Below are 21,349 nucleotides of genomic sequence, written 5' to 3' on the forward strand. Positions count from 1 at the left end.
CGTTGATTACTATATCGGTGCCGTTTCCTGATCTTGCCCTGAATTAGAAAATTTAATCAACTTTGCTTCCAATTTCCACATTCCTCTCTCCTTCACATGGCCCAGCTCTGACTCTTCCCTTCCTTCAATTCTTCTGTCTCCATTTCTGGGGATATGCAATCAACAAATATTTGTTATAAGCTCAAAGTCTCCCATACCTACCTTAACTAAAGTTGCTTCCTGTAAAGACTTCATTCCACTCTCCCAGTTTCTCCATCTCCGTTGTGTCTATTCTCATGATGCAATCTTCCATACCAATACTTCTGACATACCTTCCTTTTTCCTTAATCGTGGATTCCCTCCACCATGTTTGACCTTGTCTGTTACATTTACCAGACTTCTACTCTTGCTCTTCCACTCTGTCCCAGAACCATGATAGAATCCTTGTCCCCACCTTCCACCAGGCTTTGAATTCAATGGTTCATCCTCTGCCATCTCTGCCACCTGCAGCGGTGACACCATCACCGAACACATCTTCCCCTGATATCCCCTTTCAGAAGTTTCAAGGGACCATTCCCTCAATCCCACCCTGGTCCACTCCTCAATCACCCTCAACACCCCCTCTCCTTCCCATAGCACCTTTCCATGCAAGTGCAGGAGATGCAAAGGATATGTGTTCCCCTGGGTGAAGCACCATTTTGGGAGCACAAAGTTTGACAGTCACCCTTTAAGATTTAAATAAAAGCAAAAAACTGCGGATGCTGGAAATCCGAAACAAAAACAAAAATACCTGGAAAAACTCAGCCAGACCTGCTGAGTTTTTCCAAGTATTTTTGTTTTTGTTCCTTAAGATTTAAAAATTGGCATGGAATGATGATTCCACTGTTTCTCTCAAGAGTGTGGTGAACCTGTTCTAATGTATTTGCAATGGGTGAACTATATTTAAAGAATGAAGAAAACCACTACGATAAATAATTTATCTTTATTCATCTTTATTCATTAATTCTGCAAAGAAAGTATGCCTATACCATACTTTCCATGATCAGGATCTGAAAAATAAGGCTGAACGTAGCGTCCCATGCTCCAAAGGGTGGACTGTGCTCATAGTGAGTGCATTGTTGGAAATCCTATCCGGGGCCTGTAATTTATTAATCCATCAATTTTGGGATGGGAAATCATGCACTGTGATCCCACAATTCACTCTGCCAGTAGCTTTGAAACAGATCTAACATTCTGTGTGATCTTGTGTTTCTGAAGCTAGTTGGATTAACACCTTATTTTTTTTCCCTTTATCAAAGGCTTTGTGTTTGAGGTGTCAAAAGATATATATATTTTAAAGTTTCTTTGTGCAATTACTTGGTGATGCATTTTGTTACTGTCAAAGGTGAAATTCCACCTAGAAAATCTCAACATTAAAATGCCTCCTTTGCTTAAGAGAGGTAAAACAGATGAAAAATTTCTTAAAGAAAGGGGACATATGCAGAAGATTAACTGATCTGGTATGTCCAGGAGCCTTTTATTTCCAAAAACACAATAATTCACTTTTAGGTGTAATAGGTACCAGCTTTTTCAGTTGCAATAGTCCCAACCTCTCTCTTTTCCTTAAATCCTTCCTTAGGATGGCCAAACATCCTAAATAGAGTGAAACTGACTTGCATAATATGAAATTGAACTCTCTGCCTAATACAGGCCAAATTAAATTGAGTAAAAATTATATATTTGTTTTCAGTACATGGTGGCTGATAATAAAATTTTGAGTTTACATTACCCAAAGTAGTGATCCTTCTAACCCACTTAATTTTTATCACTTGTGACATGTTCCTTTTTTTCAACCTATCCTTCTAAATCTCTATTCATCAACATCAAAATGCTTCCTATTAACAACGAGTTATTTAAATCAATTATGAATCACTGTGACAGAAATTAAATATTTTCTTAAGACTCGAAAAGTGACCTTTTGCAAACTGGGCTATTGAAAGTCACAATTACACACTGCATAACTTCAAAATTCTAGATTTTTGAAGAAACTAACCTGCTGTTTTATGTTTAATAAAGTGGAAACACTAAAATTTGTAATGAACAATATCCAATTTTTCATACTTCCAGAAACTGCTGTGTGATTAAATACAAACCAAGCAAAATCAATGTGTGAATTTATGAATTTGCAAAAAGCATGAGTCTGGATAGCTGATTTAGAACAATCCAAGTCAGGACATAGATTTCCACAGATTTCTTGCTAATCCCACAGAATACTTTCAGAAGTGGAAAGTGAAAGAAAAAGAAAACCATCTCTACATTTACCATTATACACTACTGCATGTTGACTTTCCCACAAGCCTATTCATCAGACATGGTTAAGGAGGAAGTTAATTAACTTCAGTTAAAGTAAAACTAATTATACTATTAGGGGTAGAATCCTATTGTATATGGGGCTTGAAGATACTTGCAATGCAAAGGATAATTGAATCATTCTCTTTACCTCTCTTGGATCTAAATCAATAATATACAAGAATGTAGATTACTATACTTCACTCATTCTTTTTCAAAACTTCAGTATCCTGAATACGGTAGCCCATTAATCTAATGCCTTATTTATATTGGTTATTCAGTGATATCTTGGAAACAACAGTTTCCCCTAGGACATCAATTAACTAAACTTGTGTATCTGAATACAAGTTTTATTGAGGAAGTTAGTAAAAAGTAAATATATTTTCTCAGAGTAAATTGGTTAGTCTATAGTAAATAAATCATTGACTGAGTTTAAAAGTTCTACCAACAGGTACTTTACACGAGATTTCACCACAATAATATTTTACTCATAATTTAAAATAATATTTTATATCCTGTGTTATTGGGAACTTTTGCCCATTAGTATTAACCATTTTTCAAACCAAATAAGCACAAATATGAGTTGATTTTACCTTCCATTAGCAGCAGGAAATGAATGGTCATGGATCTGCCATTCATTATGATCTACCAGCTGATTTTTCACATTGGAAAGGAAAACAAGGCAAGGTATATACTCAGGAAAATTTAAACCTTTACCTCGCTAATGAAATACATGCATATAAAATGTGACATAAAATACTCAGTATTTGGTCACTCATTATACCACCAATTACAGTTTAGCCACATTTGGGGGCTATAGGGGCCGAATTTAATTTTTAGTGGGATCAGAAAATGGACAGTTGTGGATCAGCTGCCCATTATAAATATGCCCCATGTTTCTTTTCATTAAAGTCAACGGGATCAATTCTCATTATTAACGTTAACATAAATAGATGGCAAAGGAAAATCAGGAGTGGGGTATGGGAAGCAGCCCAATTCTGCACCACCGAAAGTTAAAATCTACCCATAATGTTGTTCTCCCTACAGATTCTTTCAGTAGAGAGTTATTCAGTTTGACACACCCATTAAAATCTCCTGTCTGGACCCAAAAGCTTGACTGCTACCAATTTGAGCTGGTTGAGAGTAGTTAACAAAATAATAAATTGTGTGATCATTGGTAAACTGCTGGTATGAAAGCAAATGGAAAATAAATTGAGGAACACATGCTTGTTTCTTTGAATTGTTATCTGATGAAAGAATGGCAGTAAAATATTTAAGTAACTTTGGTGCTGTTAAGTGAGGAGGATTGCGGCATAATAGAGAAGCCACAATGACATGCAAAGAAACACAAAGCTAAAAATCAAATTCTGATGAAAGATCCTACTCAAAACCTACTTTTTTCTTTCAGGTGCTGTATATTTCAATATTTTCTGTTCTCATTACAGCAGCACCAGGTAGATTTTTTTATTTTTCTTGGAACCAATGGAAAAGAATATCTGGTGGCCATATAACAGGCAGTTGATCTGCTATCACCCATTTTCTGTCAGCACCGAAAGTTAAACTATACCCACCATATTTAGTTAAACTTCAGGGATACAACATAGATATTCTGTATCAGAGTCACAATCATAAAATAATTGCTGCATGGTGTAAAAATATGCCTATTTTTGCTTCATAATGTTTCAATGGTACTGAGCACAGAACAAAGACTGGTTTCAGTGCGAGAAGAAATTGGTTAAAGAATAATGTACCTTTCTTCACAGTTTGGCAGGCTTCCTCCTCTAGCTTCCTGAGACATTCTTCTTGCTCGTTCATCATCTTCATTCCTAACAGTAAGACTGCAAGGTAGTAAATAAAATCATTTTATCTAGGTACAGGAGCAGATGCCAATGGTGTGTTACTCACAAAAGAAATTCAGGCTGATCAACAGTAATCTTCTTGATTACTGAAAATGAAGTTAGAAAGGAATCTCCAAAGTGCTTTCTCCAGGCTAGTGCAGTAGTTTTCAAAATCAATAAAAGTCACTGGCAATATTATCTGGCCTTGCTGTTAGTACAAGAAAAAATAAATTGCAAGTTGTAATCACTCATTACCTGTTGTGAATAGAAAGCTAGCCAATCTGAAGCATTTTTGTTACTTGAAATATGCACTGATTGATTTCCCATGGCATTGCTCAGAGACATAAAGAAATAGATTTCTGCCTATCTCCTGCTTTTTCATCAAATAATGATCCTCTTCATGTCTCCCACTCTCTAAATTCATTGTGACTCACTCATTTTCTATTGTCGTACCTGTATCTGTCTTCCTCTTTCTGGCCCTCTCTTTATGTAAGGTTGTTTTTTCCCTTTGTCTTCTCTCTCTTCTGTCTGCCTCCCACTCTATGAATTCCTGTTATTTTTTCTGTCTCTCTTTCTCTGTCTCCATGTATTTAACATCATAGAACTTTAGAAGTTAACAATACAGAAGATTATTCATAGATTTTGTGCTAGCACTCTGACAGAGCTATCCACTCAGCTCCATCCCCCTGGCCTTCGAAGCTTTTCTTTATCAAATCGTTATTCACTTCACTTATAAAATCTAGCATAGATTTTGCTCCTCCCAATGTTTCTGATGGCAGCATTCCACATTCTAACAACCCTTTGTGAAAAGAGGTTCCCCTTATGTTCTTTTGGTGATGATCTTAAACCATCTCCTGTAGTTATCAACTCATCAACAGGTGGAAATAGTTATCCTTTATTTATCTGACCAGAAGCGGAACCTGATCTGTTCAGGATTCTTAAGCAGTCATTGGGAAATTGCCACCAAAAGGTAGATGTTTTTAAAAAGAAATACAAAAAAATCATTCTTATGGAGCCAGAAGGAGCAGAAGAATGAATATGTCTAAAACTGAACATAAAAGTCTAACTACAACCTAACACAACCTATTACAGGTAGAGTACCTCAAATCCGAAAACTGGCAGTGTCAAAAATCTGTACATTTTTATAATTCTCCATGCATCAATTTTAATTGAGTAAAATAAAAAAAAACTTACTTGGATAATTTGGCTAGGTACTGTATTGTGCAGTGTGGCTCCAGACTAGTTACTGGTTTCGTCGTTTCATGCGCTGCTCTATCCCACGCTCCAAATGACCCTTGACTGCATCCTACTTGGCTTGACCCAAGCTGCCCACGGCCTGCACTGCCCAACTCCAAATCTGGCAATATCCGAAATCTGGCATGGCCTCAGTCCCAGGGGTGCTGGATTTGAGGTACTGTACCTGTTTTGCTGGTAACGACCTGATCCCACAATTAATATGGAGCAATGATAATGCTGGAGTAATGAACCTTTTAATCTTCATGGGAAACTGAATGAGGAGTGTAAGGAAATGACTGGGTGACTTGTTCGGTGAGGGTTTTTTTGCTATTGTGGGGTGTCAGCCTGACTCATTAGTGCTTCATTGGTGCCCAATTCAATCAGTATGCACAAATAAAGGCTTGATTTGATGAAACAATACATGATAAATAGTTAAGGTATTGGTTGGATGGAAGTTAATACTAGAGAAGGATTCAATTTTGATTTCTTTTTCATTTTTAACTTGTATTGACTTCTTTATTCTGAGAACTTCAAAAAATATGTATTGAAATTTCTAATTCCATTCCACAGCAGTGCATTCATTTTGTCGAATCAAACTGGACGACACAAATGGTCCAAAATGCACATACATACTTCATGTATGCTTTTGTATCAGTTTAACACAATTTGTCATTTGTTTCCTAGATAGCTTGTTTTGTTTCATTTCGGTGAACTGGCCACGTTCTGGTGCATCCTGAATTTAGCTCCTAAGTTAATTACTTTTTTTGTTATTTTCTCTCTTCTTCATATCTTCCAAACTCAAAATAAATGCCATGAAGGAGAAAAGCCTGCCTGCTTCCAGTCTATGCAAAAATCATTGTTATTAGTGATTGAAAAGCAAGTAATTCATGTAACTTGCCCTGTGACTATTTTTATCTTGTTTAGTGCCTTACCGTTTACAGGTTAAGCTAGTTACTTCATTGTGTAGGGATAAATAGCATATTCATAGAGCTGCTCATGTACAGAAAGACATAACAGAATGCTTTACAGGCTGATGAACAAAAATGAGCACTGAACAGGACGGAGAAAAGAAGAAAGGGCAAAAACAGGATCAAAGAGAAAGCTCAAAGAGGTTTTGGAAAGTAGACAGCGGTGACAAGGCATACTTGCTATGGGAAAGCATTCCAGTTGTAGAGCTGTAATGGCTTCAACAAGGGCAGCTGCTAAAGCAAAGACAGTGGGAACAATGATTAAACCAATACCGGAGGAGCAGACATGGGATGAGGTAAAGCCATGGAAGTATATGAAAGGGAGGACAAAATTCTTAAAATCAAGTCATTCTCCTCCTCTTCCTTCAAATCAAACAAAAACATGGGTTGGATTTTCAGCTCGGCGTGCAGGCGCATGCCCGACACGCATGAGCGTGAAATAGCACGCGATGATGTTGGGCGAGCATCCTGACATCATCACGCACTTGCGTGATATTTTGGTCAGCGGGCATGCACGGGAGTCGGCAGTGCAGCCGCTGACAATTAAGAGGACTGATAAGCCCATTAGTAAATTAATTAAAGTGAATTTTTCCCTGCCCGTCCAACCTTATGGTTGGCGGGTGGGCGAAAAGGCCAAGTGGCTTTTGGGTTTTTGAGGTAACATCGTCCATGGGCGGGATGAGGTTTCCGGTGTTAATTAATTTTTAAATCTCATTTTTAACAGAGTCACATGAGGAGACATGTTTACCTTCAGGGAACTTTCACTGAGTGCACCCACGCGCATGTGCTGACTTCTGCGCTGGCCCTCTCCCCCCCCACCCCCCACAGGCAGCGCTGAGCATTTCATTGGCTCATGCTGGCTGGCCGGTAATTGGCCAGCCAGTGTGAAATCGTGGTCGGGATCCGATCGTGGGTGGCCGGACTGTTGCGCGGCTGCTCCCGGGCCCACCTGCTGCACCCGCCCAACGAGGGGAAAATCCTCCCTCATGTGTTCCACTACTCTGTGTCTACCACAGGCTTTTTTCTCTGAATGTTTAACAAAATGTTACAATGTGGAATCAAATTGATGGATGTCATGATTCCTAATTATAAATGAATGCTGACTTGAAAATATTATTGATTTAAAAGGGTGAATTTTACATTTGGAAATTGGGACCGTTGCCCATCCCTCTGCGTTTACTTACAGTCTGGCATCATGACGTCAGTTCACCAGCCCAACATCATCATGCTGTTCTTCGATAATACAGAAGTCAGGTGAGCGCTGAAATTGGCAGCCTGCCTGCCTTTTTTAAAACACTAATTAATGAACTACTAACTTTGTTAACAGGCCAATAGACTGAGTTCATATGTTGCTCGCACCATTTTTCCGTGGGTGCATGAGAAAAGGTTGGAGGGAGTTACGCCAGGTATGAGGAGGCGCTGCAAATGCAAACGGATAAAAATGCTGCAAGCGGGACTATGGCTGACTTTAGCAGAAGAGCCTACTGGAGAAGGTGGGAGAGTTTGCTTGTGTCGCAAGTTACTTTAATAATCATTTTGGGCTTTCACTGGGAGACACTGTCAGGGAAGGGCACCTAGAGAAAGGTGTAAAGTGAATTTCCTGCACCCCAGTACTGGACCCTGAGATCAGTGTCTCAATGGGCATTGAACATTCTGGAGGAGGGTCCCCCTCCAGTGATGGTGAGAGGAAGAGGAGGGCAGCTGGCCAAGGACAGGTGCTTCCTGTGGTCCAGGAAGTTGCAGAACCTGCTGCTGAACAAAGGCCTGTGGAAGGGAGACAACAGCAGCAGGCAGGCAGAAGCACTGTCCTAACAACAGTCTAAAGGCAAAGGATGTCATAGCTCCAAATTTCATATGTTTGGACTGGTCAGGTGGTGCTCTTCAATACTCGCCTGCTCAAGTCTCACATGGTAGTGGTCTGCTGCTGCTTGCACAACCTGGCTCTAGAGAGAGGGGAAGCCCTGCCAGAGGGGGGGTCTAATGGAATGAGCTCCATCCTCTGACAAGAAGTCTGAGGATGAGTCTGATGATGAGGAGGATGAGCCACACCAGCCAGCTACACAAGCAGGATAATTTGGATGCCAGGGAGATGCGAGAATCGCAAATAATGCGAATGTTTAACTAGCAATCTGTAATTTAATCTACGAGACTCTGTTGCCTGCCCTCACCTTCTCTTGGTATCTCCCACTCATCAATACCAGGGTCATCTGTGCATGTGCCAATGTAGATGCACCAAATGAGGCTGATCAGTGGAGCCCACATGAGTACAAACTCCCTTAAGCGCATGTGGCCAATCCAAATAAAAGCCAGCACATCATACACATGAAACATTAATGCAGTCGGAACCGCAGATGCAAAGAGCAATTATTTATTAACAAAATAAATTTTAAAATTTCAGACCTAACAAAACTAAGCAATCACCCTTGTGAATCCATGTGTGACTAATGAGGCGTTTTCTTAAATCTTTTCTGGTGTTTTCCCCTCACCATCAGCTGTGCTGGAGGCAGGCTGCTGACCCTTATGTCCTTTTGCCTGGGATGACCTAGGAAGGTGTCATCTGGCTGCCTGAGGCTGTGAGGGCCCCAGCGTGGTGGGAATTTCCCGCACAGTGGCAGGACGCTCATTTGTCACTATGGCACTCTGGCCCATTTGTGTCAATGGTAGAGGGCCAGAGGAGAGGTTGCCCCCATCAGAAGCACCCTGAGAGGTGCCCCTTGATAGCAAAAGTACCTGCTCATCTGCCACCATTTGGTCCATTTGGCCCTCCCTGGTTTCCTGAGAGGAACCAGGACCTGGCTGTGACTCTTGGCACCTCAGTCCCCTCTTGCCTTGGCTCCGGGCACCAGAGCTCAGATACAAGATGATGGAGTGCAGGTCAGAATGCATACCCAGAATCCCATCAGTCAGCTGCTGGGTTTAGCCCTCCATGACAGTCGGAGGAACCATGCGTTCTGAAGAGTGGATAATCATAGTGCTCATTGTTTGGATGGACCCCTCCACAGCCCATGCCAATGTACACAACCCCTCTGGAATCTCTGCTACATCTCCACGTACCTCATGCTGTATGTCCACCATCTGCCGCCTGACAGATGATACCAGAGGCTCATCATCAGCCTGAGGTTCAGTAGCGAGGCCGTCTCCAACACTCTGAGTGCCAGAGGCCTGAACGATCTCAGTCTCCGACAACTGCTCTGGTGACTGTGATTTGCTTGATCCAACGTGTGGGTCCCTTAGAGCTGCCTCATGCATACCCACCGGGGTTCGTGTATCTGCGCTTGGTGCCTGGTGTGGAGGGAGGATGTGATGCTGCACCCTCTGGGGCTTCCTCCACTTCAGAGGTTTTGCTGGTCCCTTGGGGCTAGAGGCTGCAGCTGCTGATATTTCACCTGTGAGGGAAACAAACAAGGAAAATGAAGGGCAGCATCATGGTTTGATGTGACTTCACAGAGACACGCTTCCTAAAAAACATTCACTGGCACCATTGGGAGATGGTCACCAGGGTTTAAACCTCAGCCCCTCCAACACTGGGACACACATTCCTTCCTAAGTCTGCAAGCCTCAAAAGTCCAAACCCATCAAAAATCATGCTTTCAATTGTGTGCCCAACATGTCCTCATCAGTAGCCAACAATTCCCAATGATCAAAGCAAAATCCTTGCTAACCAACAGGTGTTGCAGTTCATTCAAATCCACAACACTGCAGCCCTGTCCTGTGGATGACCCCAAGGCTGCTCACAACCTCTGCGACCTGTGTCCAGTCTGTTTTAGTCTGGCCGGGTGGTCTCCTCTTCCTCTCAGAAGGCATGAGGACCTCCTGCCGATTACTCACAGCCTGGAGGAGGACTTACAGGGAATCATCATCAAACTGTGGGGCGATCCTTAGACTGGGCCCTCAACGGCTGGTCCCTCCATTCTCTGCACCATATGATGGCCTTACAGCCTCTGTGGAGAGACAAAGAGAGGTAATGGGTAGGATTTGGGTCTTTTCTTATACACTTATTATTCATAAGGGCAATGGGACATGTGCGTTCAAATATTCTTTCCTCCCTGGCAAGTGTCCTAAACAATACACTGCTGGCACAATAATCACCAAATTTTAAAAACAAGCTCTTACCTGCTGTTGCTCCAATTGTTCAAAGAATTTACAAATCTTCTTGGTCCAAACAAGAATTAGACCACGAATTCTTGTATAGCTGCTACCAAGCCATGCCAGGCTGCCTTTAAATGGGTGACCATTACTGACTTCCAGTTCATGCCCTAACCCCTTTGTCCCTCCACATCCTGCCCTGGAGACCCAATTGAGTGCTCTTCCTATCTGTCTTGTGGGTTGTTGACTGGATCCCACCGGGCAACCACTAATTGGCTGGTAGACGCTTTATTCGGGCTCTTTAAAAGATGGGGATGGGAGTCAGTGAACCGCGCACTTCAGGGTTGGACTCCTTCCCCCGCCAAAAAGCGTAAGATTCACGCCAAAGTTTTAACTTCAACTGTTTTCTAGTGAACAAATAAAACATAATCTGCATGCAGCAATGAGGCTGCTATTAATCAATATTAGAGGTCAGATACAAAAACAGAAAATGCTGGAAAAACTCAGCAGATGTAACAGCATCTGTGGAGAGAAAAAAAAAGTTAACGTTTTGAGTCTGTATGACTCTTCTTCAAATAAGGACTCCAAATGTTAACTGTTTTTTTCTCTCCACAGATGCTGTTAGACCTGCTGAGTTTTTCCACCATTTTCTGTTTTTGTTTCAGATTTCCAGCATCCGCAAAATTTTGCTTTTATATTAGAGATCAGATGTCTGGCAGTTAGGATTCAATTCTAAAATCCTTTAAACCTATAGGAAGGAATTTCTCAAGAGCAGAAAGTTTTCTTTTTTAATTCTTTGGGGTCAAAACTCAGAAGTCCCTGCTCTGCAGGCAGATGCACCGTGAAATGAGGACATGCACCCAAGCCTGTCTCTTGCCGGTTAGCTGCAGCTGCCTATGATTTTGCACCACTTTATTCTTTCAAAAGAGACGTGTGTGTTAGTGAGTGCGGTGCAATGTATTTAGGTGATGTAGCTGTCATATTTCAATAATTGGAAGTGGGTGCAGACTTCGAGATATAAGTGTGAAGTTTGCAGCAGTGGTATGTTTGTGAGGTTGAGGAGAAGATACGAATGTGAAGTATGAGTGATGGTGATCAAGAATATTGGTAGGTGAGTGAAGCAGGGATGAATAGAGCAGGTACGTGAGGTTAGTGGTTCTTTATAATGATATGGCATTTGAAGATACAGTCACTACTTTGACCACTTATTGGAGGTCACTGAGCTTCTTGTGGCACTGCATCCGGTCCTAGGGACTCAATCCCAGCCATTGACCACAATGTTTTTCTGCTCCCACTGCCTTCTCAGTGTCTGCCTGCAGGCTTCCTAGTCCAGGATGACCTCGCTTCTCCTGTCCACCTCCTGAAACAAGTCCTCCAGTGTCGCATCAAAGAATCTTGGAACTCGCTCTTTGCCCAGTTGTACCATTTTCACACTTCTTGCTCAAACTCTCTTTGATGAACAGTTCCAGAACCTGCTGCAGCCAGAGCTGGTTTTAAGTAATGCAGGGCAGCTTTAGGTATGCTAGCCACGTAATGGCTTGGGCCCCTTGCTGAGATGTGCAGTCACCAAGCGATGCGTTTAGTGTTGGGCTGTACGCTACTACAGGTATCATTTAAATTAGCAGATAGTACAGAGTTTGTATTCTGGTTGCATCATAATGAACAGGTGCAGGTTCATTGCAATCCCCATGCCAGTTTTTGGGCCTTATCCAATTTTCCCTCTAGCATGTTTGTATCCCAATTTGCAGGCACTTCCTCTTGTATTTAAATACACCTAAATTTAAATGATGGCTTTTGTTATAACTTTGATGTTCTCAATTGCAAGAGAATGCTGAGATCTCTAATACAGCAATGGGCACAAATGTCTTCCAAATGCAATCTGTGGCACAAAAAGCCACAATTTTAATTTGATTTGATAAATACGTATTTACTGGGTTTACCAAATGTCTTGAAGTCCCGATGCTGGGTTCATTTGTGGGTTTTGCAACCACATGGGCAGGAATTCTCTGACCATCTTCCACTATGCGACCAATTAGCATCTGGGTGGCAGGGAAATGGTCAATAATGGGTGATGTGCGAGACCTAGTCCTGGCAGGGAGGTTAACGGCACCATTTTAAAAGTCAGTATGGAGCCTTCATACAGGCTGAACACAGAGAAGGCAGAGGAAGGGGTGCAGCAGAAAGGAGATTGTGGAGAAATGGCTGCACTCAGAGGAAGGGTTGTTCCATGTTTCAGTGATGCTTCGCTGAAGAAGCACCTGTAGGAAGTGGGGGAACGGAGAGAGGCTCTGTACCCGGTGGACCGGGGGAGGAGGCCAGACAGCCTCACGAAGAAGGTCTGGCTGGAGGGGTCCAAGGAAGTAGGTAGCTGCAGGGTGTTCATGTGAACATGGGTTCAGCATCAGGAGTGCTTCAATGGCCTTGAGCTCTGAAGAAGAGTCATATGGACTTGAAACGTTAACTCTGTCTTTCTCTCCACAGATGCTGTTAGACCTGGCTGAGTTTTTCCAACATTTTCTGTTTTTAATTCGCAGGGAGATGCCTGTCTCATGTCCAGTTGGGTAACACGGATTCTCAGTCGAATCATGTGCAGATGAGGGAGCCACGTGATTCTCTTGCACGCATGTCAATGGCCATGGTTATTATCCCCCCTCAGTGCACGGGCACTGTATGCCGGGTCTAAATGCACTTCCACCTCATTCTCCTCCTCAGAGCAGGTGGTGCGCTTATTATTGTCACCCTTCACCAGTTCAGCTCCTTTCTGCTGCACCAGGTTGTGAATACAGGGGGACTGTGATATACTTGAACAAATTAGTGCTGAGTGGGAGGAGGTATCAGGGGGAGATCATGTCTAACAAATTTGATCGAATTTTTCAAGGAGGTGACTAGGTGTATAGATGAGGGTAGTGCAGTGATTGTGGACTTCAGTGAGGCTTTTTTCAAGGTCTCGCATGGGACACTGGTCAAGAGGTAAGAGCCCATGGGATCCAGGGCACTTTGGCAAACTGGATCCAAAATTGGTTTATTGGCAGGAGGCAGATGGTGATGGTTGAAGGTTGTTTTTGTGACTGGAAGCCTGTGTCCAATGGCGTACCGTAGGTTTTGGTGCTGGGTCCCTTGCTGTTTGTAGTGTACATTAATGATCTAGACATGAGTGTAGGAGGTATGATCAGCAAATTCACAGATGCCACGAAAATTGGTGGTGTCGTAAATAGTGAGGTCCCTCTGATCCTCTGTACTTCCTAGGGTCCTACCATTAGGTGTCCTAGGGTCCTACCAGACTTAGACTATAGGGCGATATAGACGGGCTGGTCAGATGGGCAGAACAGCAGTAAATGGAATTTAATCCTGAAAAGTGTGAGGTGATACATTTTGGGAGATTAACAAGACAAGGGAGTACACGTTGAATGGTAGGACCCTAGGAAGTACAGAGGATCAGAGGGACCTTGGTGTGCATGTCCATAGATCCTTTAAGGCAGAACAGGTAGATAAGATAAATAAGAAGGCACATGGGATACTTGCCTTTATTAGTCGAGGCATTGAATACAAGAGCAGGGAGGTTATGATGGAGCTGTATAAAGCATTAGTTAGGCCACAGTTGGAGCACTGTGTGCAGTTCTGGTCGCCACACTATAGGAAGGATGTGATTGTACTGGAGAGGGCGCAGGGGAGGTTCAACAGGATGTTGCCTGGGCTGGAGCGTTTCAGCTATGAAGAGAGACTAGATAGGCTAGGGTTGTTTTCCTTAGAGCAGAGAAGGCTGAGGGGTGACCTGATTGAGGTGTACAAAATTATGAGGGGCATGGATAGGGTAGATTGGAAGAAACGTTTCTCCTTAGCGGAGGGGTCAATAACCAGGGGGCATGGATTTAAGGTAAGGGACAAGAGGTTTAGAGGGGATTTGCAGAAAATTTTTTTCACCCAGAGGGTGGTGGGAATCTGGAACACGCTGCCTGAAAGGGTGGTAGAGGCCGGAACCCTCACAACATTTAAGAAGCATTTAGATGAACACTTGAAATGCCATAGCATACAAGGCTACAGGCCAAGTGCTGGAAAATGGGATTAGAGTAAATAGGGGCTTGATGACTGGCATGGACACGATGGGCCGAAGAGCCTCTTTCCGTGCTGTAAAGCTCTATGACTCTATTACTTTTGGGCCAGGGTTTTATGGCCCCACCGTGGCATTTCCCCCTGGCAGACGTGGTGAGCCTTTAAATCTCCATCCAGTTTGGCGGAACTGTAGCATCCTGCTGAGTGGGAGGGGCTGTAAAATCCTGGCCCTGGTTTCAGTAGCTGTTTTGCTATTGGGGGAGTAGTTTGTGTGCAGCATGACTTTAGTCTTTGGACTGGACTACTTTCCAGTCTTCAGTCAGTTTGTTTCTCCACTCGAGGATTGCCTTGTATACATCTGTGTTACATTTGATTGATTTATTGATGAGTCCTTTGGTGATTTTCACTGCTACCTCAGCCTTTCCATTCGACTGGGGGTAGTTTGAAGATGATGTATAGTGTTGAATTTCCTAATCCTTTGTGAAGTGGCTGAATATTTCACTCCTGAACTGAGGGTCATTGTCACTCATCACAATGCCTGGAATGCCATAATGACTGAAGTGTGCTTTCAGTCATTCTACTATTTCTCCTGTTGTCGTTGAAGCTGGCTTAACACCCAGTAGTCAGAATAGTAGTCTACAGTGAAGAGGTCTACTCCCAGCTTCATCCATTGTCTGTCTGAGATGTCATACATCATCAATGGCTCTCTAGCTTGTTTAGCTTGGTACTTGTTACAAGCCACACTGGCCTATCTGGTCTTTAATTTCATTGCTCATGTTTGGCCAGTACAGCACTTCTCTTCTCTTTCTCAGACTCGATTCCAAGGTATTGTTGAGACCATTGACCACTTACACCCTGGCTTGCATGGGTGCACTTCAGCATCTCTCCTCTCATCTCCTTAGGGATGATGACTCTATTTCCTTTGTACAAGGTTCAATCTTAAGCTGTTAATTCATCTTGGTATGCCCAATATGCTCTTGTGACCACAGGTATGTCCTTGGTGTTCTCAGGCCATCCTTTAATCACGATATCTTGTAGCACTTGGAGAGCTGCATCATCTTGGGTAGTTTGCTTGATTTGTGCAGGGCACTTGTCTGTCAGATTCAGTGTCTCTGCTAGGCTGATGACTTCCAAATCATATCGAGCTGCTGCTTCACATTGAATCTGGAAGATTTCACATTCTGTTGTAGCATCCTCAACTTTCTTCATGGGGAGCGCTGCTCTCAACAGCATGTTTGCAATGTACATCTGTTTTCTTTGCTTGTATGACACGTCCAGATGATATCTCTGTAAATGAAGTAACATTCTTTGCACACATTTTGGAGCAGATAGTAGCGGTTTGAGAAAAAAGCTTTGAAGTAACTTTTGGTCAGACTCCACTATTACCTTGTCTCTCCCAAGCAGGTATTGAGGAAAATGCTCACAAGCAAAAATAATAGCCAGGCATTCTTTCTCAATCTGAGCCTAGGCTCATTCCAGTTGTGTTTGTGCCCTGGATGCAAATGCAACTGGTTGTCCTTGCTGCATTAGGGTTGCTCCAAGATCTGTCTCGCTGGCTTCACTACAAGCTGACTTCATCATTGATGTCATAGTACTTAGCACTGGTGTTGTCATCACTACTTGTTTGATTTTAGTGAACGTTGGTTTTTGCTCCGTTCCCCAATACCACTGCACATCCTTGGCAGTGAGCTTGCGTAATGGCTCACACTCCAATGACAAATTAGGCAAAACTTTTGCTAAATAGTTCATAAATCCAACAAATCGTTGCACTGCTTTCACATTTATTGGTTGCTGCATTGCTGCTACAGTTCTTACCTTGTCAGGATCTGGGCGAAGACCTTTTTCTGTCAATACATGACCTATATACTTGACTTCAGGCATCTTCAGTTTTTTCTTGTTCAGCTTCAGGTTCATCTGGTCAGCTCCCTCTAGCAGTCGTTTTAAATTCTGATCATAGTCAGCTATGGCTTCCTCCATTGTGCCTCCATATCCATAGACTAGTAGATCATCCACAATGGCTTTCACTCTGGGAAGATCAGTGACAACCTCATTTTGTCCACGTTGATACTCTTCTGGAGCCGTGGAAATGCCAAATGGCATGCACAACCATCTGTATCTCCTGAACGGCATCCGGAATGTAGTTAGAAATCTGCTGCTTTCATCCACTTTCACTTGCCAGTAACCATCTTTCGCATCTAGGGTAGTAAAGATCTTTGCCTTGGCAAGTTAAGGCAAAATTCCTTCGATGGTTGGCATGGGGTAGTGCAATCCCTTCAGCACTTTATTTAATCCTTTGGGTCTAAGCATATTTGCAGCTTTCCAGGTTGCTTCACAGCTACCATACTGCTAATCCAGCCTGTGGGAGTTATCACTTTCTTGATTACGCCCTTCTTTTCTAGCTCTTTTATCTTGTTCTTTAGGCTTGACTTGAGGGTAACTGGATATTCTCCAGGTAGACACCCAAACCCTGTAAACATCTTTGTACTCCTCTAGGATCTGTTCAGCGGTCGATGGTTTTGTGTGCTGCGACATGTTGTAAATCTCTGTTGGCACATTCAGGGTTACCAGTCCAACCTTTAGACTTGCTTCAGCTGAGATGAGTGGCCATTGCATTCCATCTATGAATAGGAACTCTAGATCATCATTCTTGCCATTACAGTGGGCTCTCAGGTAATTTGTCCACCCGGTATGAGTATTGTGCCTCACATAGCCTCAACCTTTCTTTTGCGGGCTTTATTTTTGGATCGTCATGATGAGCTACTTCGCACAGGTCTGTGAAGGTCATGTTATTGCATGATGCACCAGTGTCAGTCTGACACTTCTTTTCGCTTGATACTTTCCTTCTGCGATCATCATTGTAACAGTCACAATTACCTATCACCTATAGATTTGATGCAACCAAACTGTTGTATTGTGTACAGTGCTTCATCAGACTCTTCTGCTAATATCGCTCCAGTGGCCATCTGTATAGGCTTATTTTGCTTCTTTCTAGCCAAACACTTGTGCGTGAAATGGTTTGGCCTCTTGCACTTAAAACTCTGCTTTTCCCACGCTGGGCAATCCTTCTTTTCCTTGGTATGGTGCTGTCTGAAGTATTTGCATCCTGCCCTTTGTCCATGATTGTTCTGCTCTTTTGGCCTGGAAAATCTCTCAGCTTAATTTATCTCCTGGTCTGTTTAGCCATACATATGCTCTAGCTGAAATTTTACAACTTCTGCACTTTGACATACATCTACCACCTTCTTGAGCATAAGCTTCTCCTCTTCCAGTAGACTTGGTCTCACTGAGGGGCCCCATAGGCCTAAGACTATTTGATCTTTAATCAGACCATCCTTTAGCTGCCTAAATTCACAACCTTCTGCAAGCTGTGCTATCACAGTCACATATTGTCCAATGGGCTCATTTGCACCTTAAGCTGTAGCGTTGAATACATAGTGTTCATAAGTAATGTTCACCCAGGGTTCAAAACGTGCATTCAAGGCTTTAAAAATCTCTGTTGTCTGTTTCCTTTGCTCATTGGATAGATTTAGGGTGGAATACAATTTGTAGCAGTCCCTCCCCAGCAGTGTTAGAAGTGTGGCTACTTTTATCAGCTCTGGCTTGTTAATTAGCTCTGTTGCCAGCTCGTAGTTTTGCCATTGCAAGTCAATAAACTGCCAGGTCTGCCATGTATCGCCATTCATTTCTACCGGAGAAAGGAAGGGAAAGTTTACAGCCATGTTCACTCACTCATTTTACTTGCAGCCTTCGGTTTGTATGTTTGCTTTTCCTTGTCCTTTTTCAGCAGCTTTTAGCAGATTTGAACATTTCTGTGTGCTTTTCTGAGCTGTAATTTCTCTGCAGAATTTCCAGCATCTAAAAACGCTATTTTAAATTCTCTTCTGACACCATGTTTCAAGTTCAAAGACAGCAGTGCTTTCTCAGTGAGCCTTTATTGAACTGATGTAAAATGGCAGCTTACAGAGAGCTCCCGCTTGGCAGAGGTCACATGATTTCAGCAAGCCAGATAGAACATATGGTATTGTTACGTTTCAAAACCCAAACAGTGGCATTCTTGCTGGCACTCAACAGCCGTCACCTTTACAAGATTCCACCCTGTGGGTGGGAAATTATTCTGCTGATTTTGACACAAAATTGCCTTTTAATGCTGCTCCAAGGCATCAAACCCTGCAGCAATGCATATCTTCCTGTACCCTATTTACAGCATGTACCAAATTGAAAGTAGTAGTCTTAAATGAGCTCATTCAGGTATTTAGGTTAGCTGAACCCAGAAAAAAGCAGCATGATTCAATGGAAGTCAGTAGGGGGTATGCAAAAAGCACAGTGCCTGTCTTACACTGAGGCAAGCAGAGGAGGGAAGGCAGTTGGCCTCATTATTATCTTCAGCTGTGTCAGTTAATTAGATTATATACATGAAATTTAATGTTAAGGTTTTTTTTCAATTATCTGCCATTTTCTCCTGTTTACATAAATGGAACATTTATAATTTGTTGACTTTTTAATGCTATCTACAAGCCCCCACCACAATATATACTAGAGTTACTTTACATTGGTGTATATATATTTAGAAAAATAAAACCACTGAATAGAAGAAATATCACTCATATTGTTAAATCCACATTTTATGTATGTATTATTACTTTAAAGGTAACAAGGCAAAAAGTATATTAAAGTTTTATTATGGATACTTTCTTTTTTGTATCATTCAGTATTGAAATTTCCAGATACTATTTCGGATGCATTTCTCCAATGTAATGCTAACCTAAGGCATACTATGGTGCTTTCATTTCAATATATAGTGATCAGGCTAAACAGAAAAAACTGGAGAGAAAAGCAGAAAATTCTTTCTGAATTTATCATTATATATCTGCTTACTTGAAGTGTTGCTAAGCTGTGGTATTAGGAAAATAAAATTGTAAATAACATCCAGTCATTGGAGTACAGTGCAATGCATTGAAGTTGTCAGCAATTGTTTTTCTATCTTTGTTTAGAGGTTATTAGTGATCCTTTCAAAAATTCAAGCCACAAATATTAATAATTCCTGTGATCTGATACCCACATGGGACTGAAATAACAACCCTACCAATTTCTTTTAAAGCAATTACAAGGTTGCAGTTTTATAACACTCCTTCAGTTACAATTTTTTGCAGTACCTATACTGATGATTCCTATTACTCTCAATTTTGCACCTTTTAAATCAGAAACCAAAAACGATTTATTTCAGATCGAATAACTGTGTGTTATTTGTTTTGTTTTCAGCAATTCCTCTTGAAGTCAGTTGTCAATTGTAAGTAATAGAATATAATTAGATATTTTTCACAGGATCACAGAATTGTTATGGTGTAGAAGGAGGCCATTTGGGCCATCACGTCTGCACCGACTCTCTGAGTATTTTAACTTAGTGCCGATCTCCTGCCTTTACCCCATAACCCTGCACAATGTTCCTATTTAAATAATCATCCAATGCCCTCTTGGATGCCTCAATTGAACCTGCCTCCACCACACTTCCAGCAGTGCATTCCAAACCCTAACTACTCGCTGTGTGAAAAAGTTTTTCTCACCTCGCATTTGCTTCTTTTGCAAAACACTTTATAACTGTGCCGTCTGGTTCTCGATCCATTTACGAGCAGGAACAGTTTCTCCCTATCTACTCTGTCCAGACCCCTCATGATTTTGAAAACTTCTATCAAGTCTCTTCTTAGCCTTCTCCTCTCCAAGGAAAACAGTCCCAACTTCTCCAATCTTTCCTCGCAACTGAAGTGTCTCAACCCAGGAACCATTCTTATAAATCTCTTCTGCACACTTTTCAGTGCGTTTACATCCTTCCTATAGTGTGGCGCCAAGAACTGTACCCAATACTCCAGCTGAGGTCTAACCAGTACCTTATATAAGTTCATCATGACCTCCCTGCTCTCGTACTCTATGCCCCTATTAATGAAGCCTAGAATACTGTATGCTTTAGAAACAGCTCTCTCTATCTGTTCTGCCATCTATAATGACTTATGTACATATACTCAGGTCTTTCTGCTCCTGCACACCCTTTAGAATAGTATCCTTTATTTTATACTGTCTCTGCATGTTCTTTGTACCAAAATGTATCACCTCACACTTCTCCACATTGAACTTCATCTGCCACCTATCTGCCCACACCACCAATGTGTCAATGTCCTTTTGAAGTTCTACACTGTCCTCACAGTTTACAATTCTCCTAAGTTTTGTATCATCTGCAAACTTTGAAATTGTCCCCTGCATACCAAGATCCAGATCACTTATACATATCAGGAAAAGCAAGGGTCTCAATACCGACGTCTGGGGAACTCCACTACAAACACTCTTCCAGCCCAAAAAATACCCATTAATCATTACTCTCTGTTTCCTATCCCTCAGCCAATTTTGTATCCATGTTGCTGCTGTCCCTTTTATTCCATGACTTATAACTTTCCTCACAATTCTGTTTTGTGGCACTGTAACAAACACCATTTGGAAGTCCATTTACACCACATCAACGGCCTTGCCCTCATCAACCATCGTCGTTACCTCTTCAAAAAACTCCAGCAAGTCAGTGAGACATGGGCCAGGATCTTTAGGTCGGCGAGTAGGGGGGCGCGGGGCCCGCTCATCGACGCGTAAAATGATGCGGGATGACGTTGGGCAGAACTCCTGACATCACTCCGCGTCATTTCAATTTTCAGGTCGGCGGGGGCACAGCCGAATCAGCTGTGCCCCCGCCGACCTGTTAATGGCCAATTGAGGCCATTTAATAAGTAATTGACATAACCTTAAGATTGGCGGGCAGGGCGGGAGCCTAGGTGGGCTTCAGAAAAAGCATGAATCCTCATCCATGAGCGGGATGAGGTTTCCTGA

At 42.3% G+C, this 21,349-nt stretch overlaps 1 protein-coding gene across 8 annotated transcripts in view; it reads right to left on the reverse strand.

Annotated features, from left to right (window-relative positions):
• The window catches only part of rgs20 (regulator of G protein signaling 20), a 304,359-nt gene that overhangs the window by 49,035 nt on the left and 233,975 nt on the right, over nucleotides 1-21,349 (reverse strand). For 4 of the 8 annotated variants that reach the window (XM_078539705.1, XM_078539700.1, XM_078539706.1 and 1 more), the window contains exon 3: nucleotides 4,059-4,133. The exons of 1 other annotated variant lie outside the window; for it this stretch is intronic. In XM_078539705.1, coding sequence (XP_078395831.1) covers nucleotides 4,059-4,133 — 75 coding nt within the window. Of the gene's footprint in view, nucleotides 1-4,058; nucleotides 4,146-21,349 lie in introns of all 8 variants that reach the window. 3 more of the 8 variants (XM_078539699.1, XM_078539703.1, XM_078539704.1) reach the window with 1 other exon arrangement.

The sequence above is a fragment of the Cetorhinus maximus genome, chromosome 4 (genome assembly GCF_964194155.1).
Source record: "Cetorhinus maximus chromosome 4, sCetMax3.hap1.1, whole genome shotgun sequence".
Classification (NCBI taxonomy): domain Eukaryota; kingdom Metazoa; phylum Chordata; class Chondrichthyes; order Lamniformes; family Cetorhinidae; genus Cetorhinus; species Cetorhinus maximus.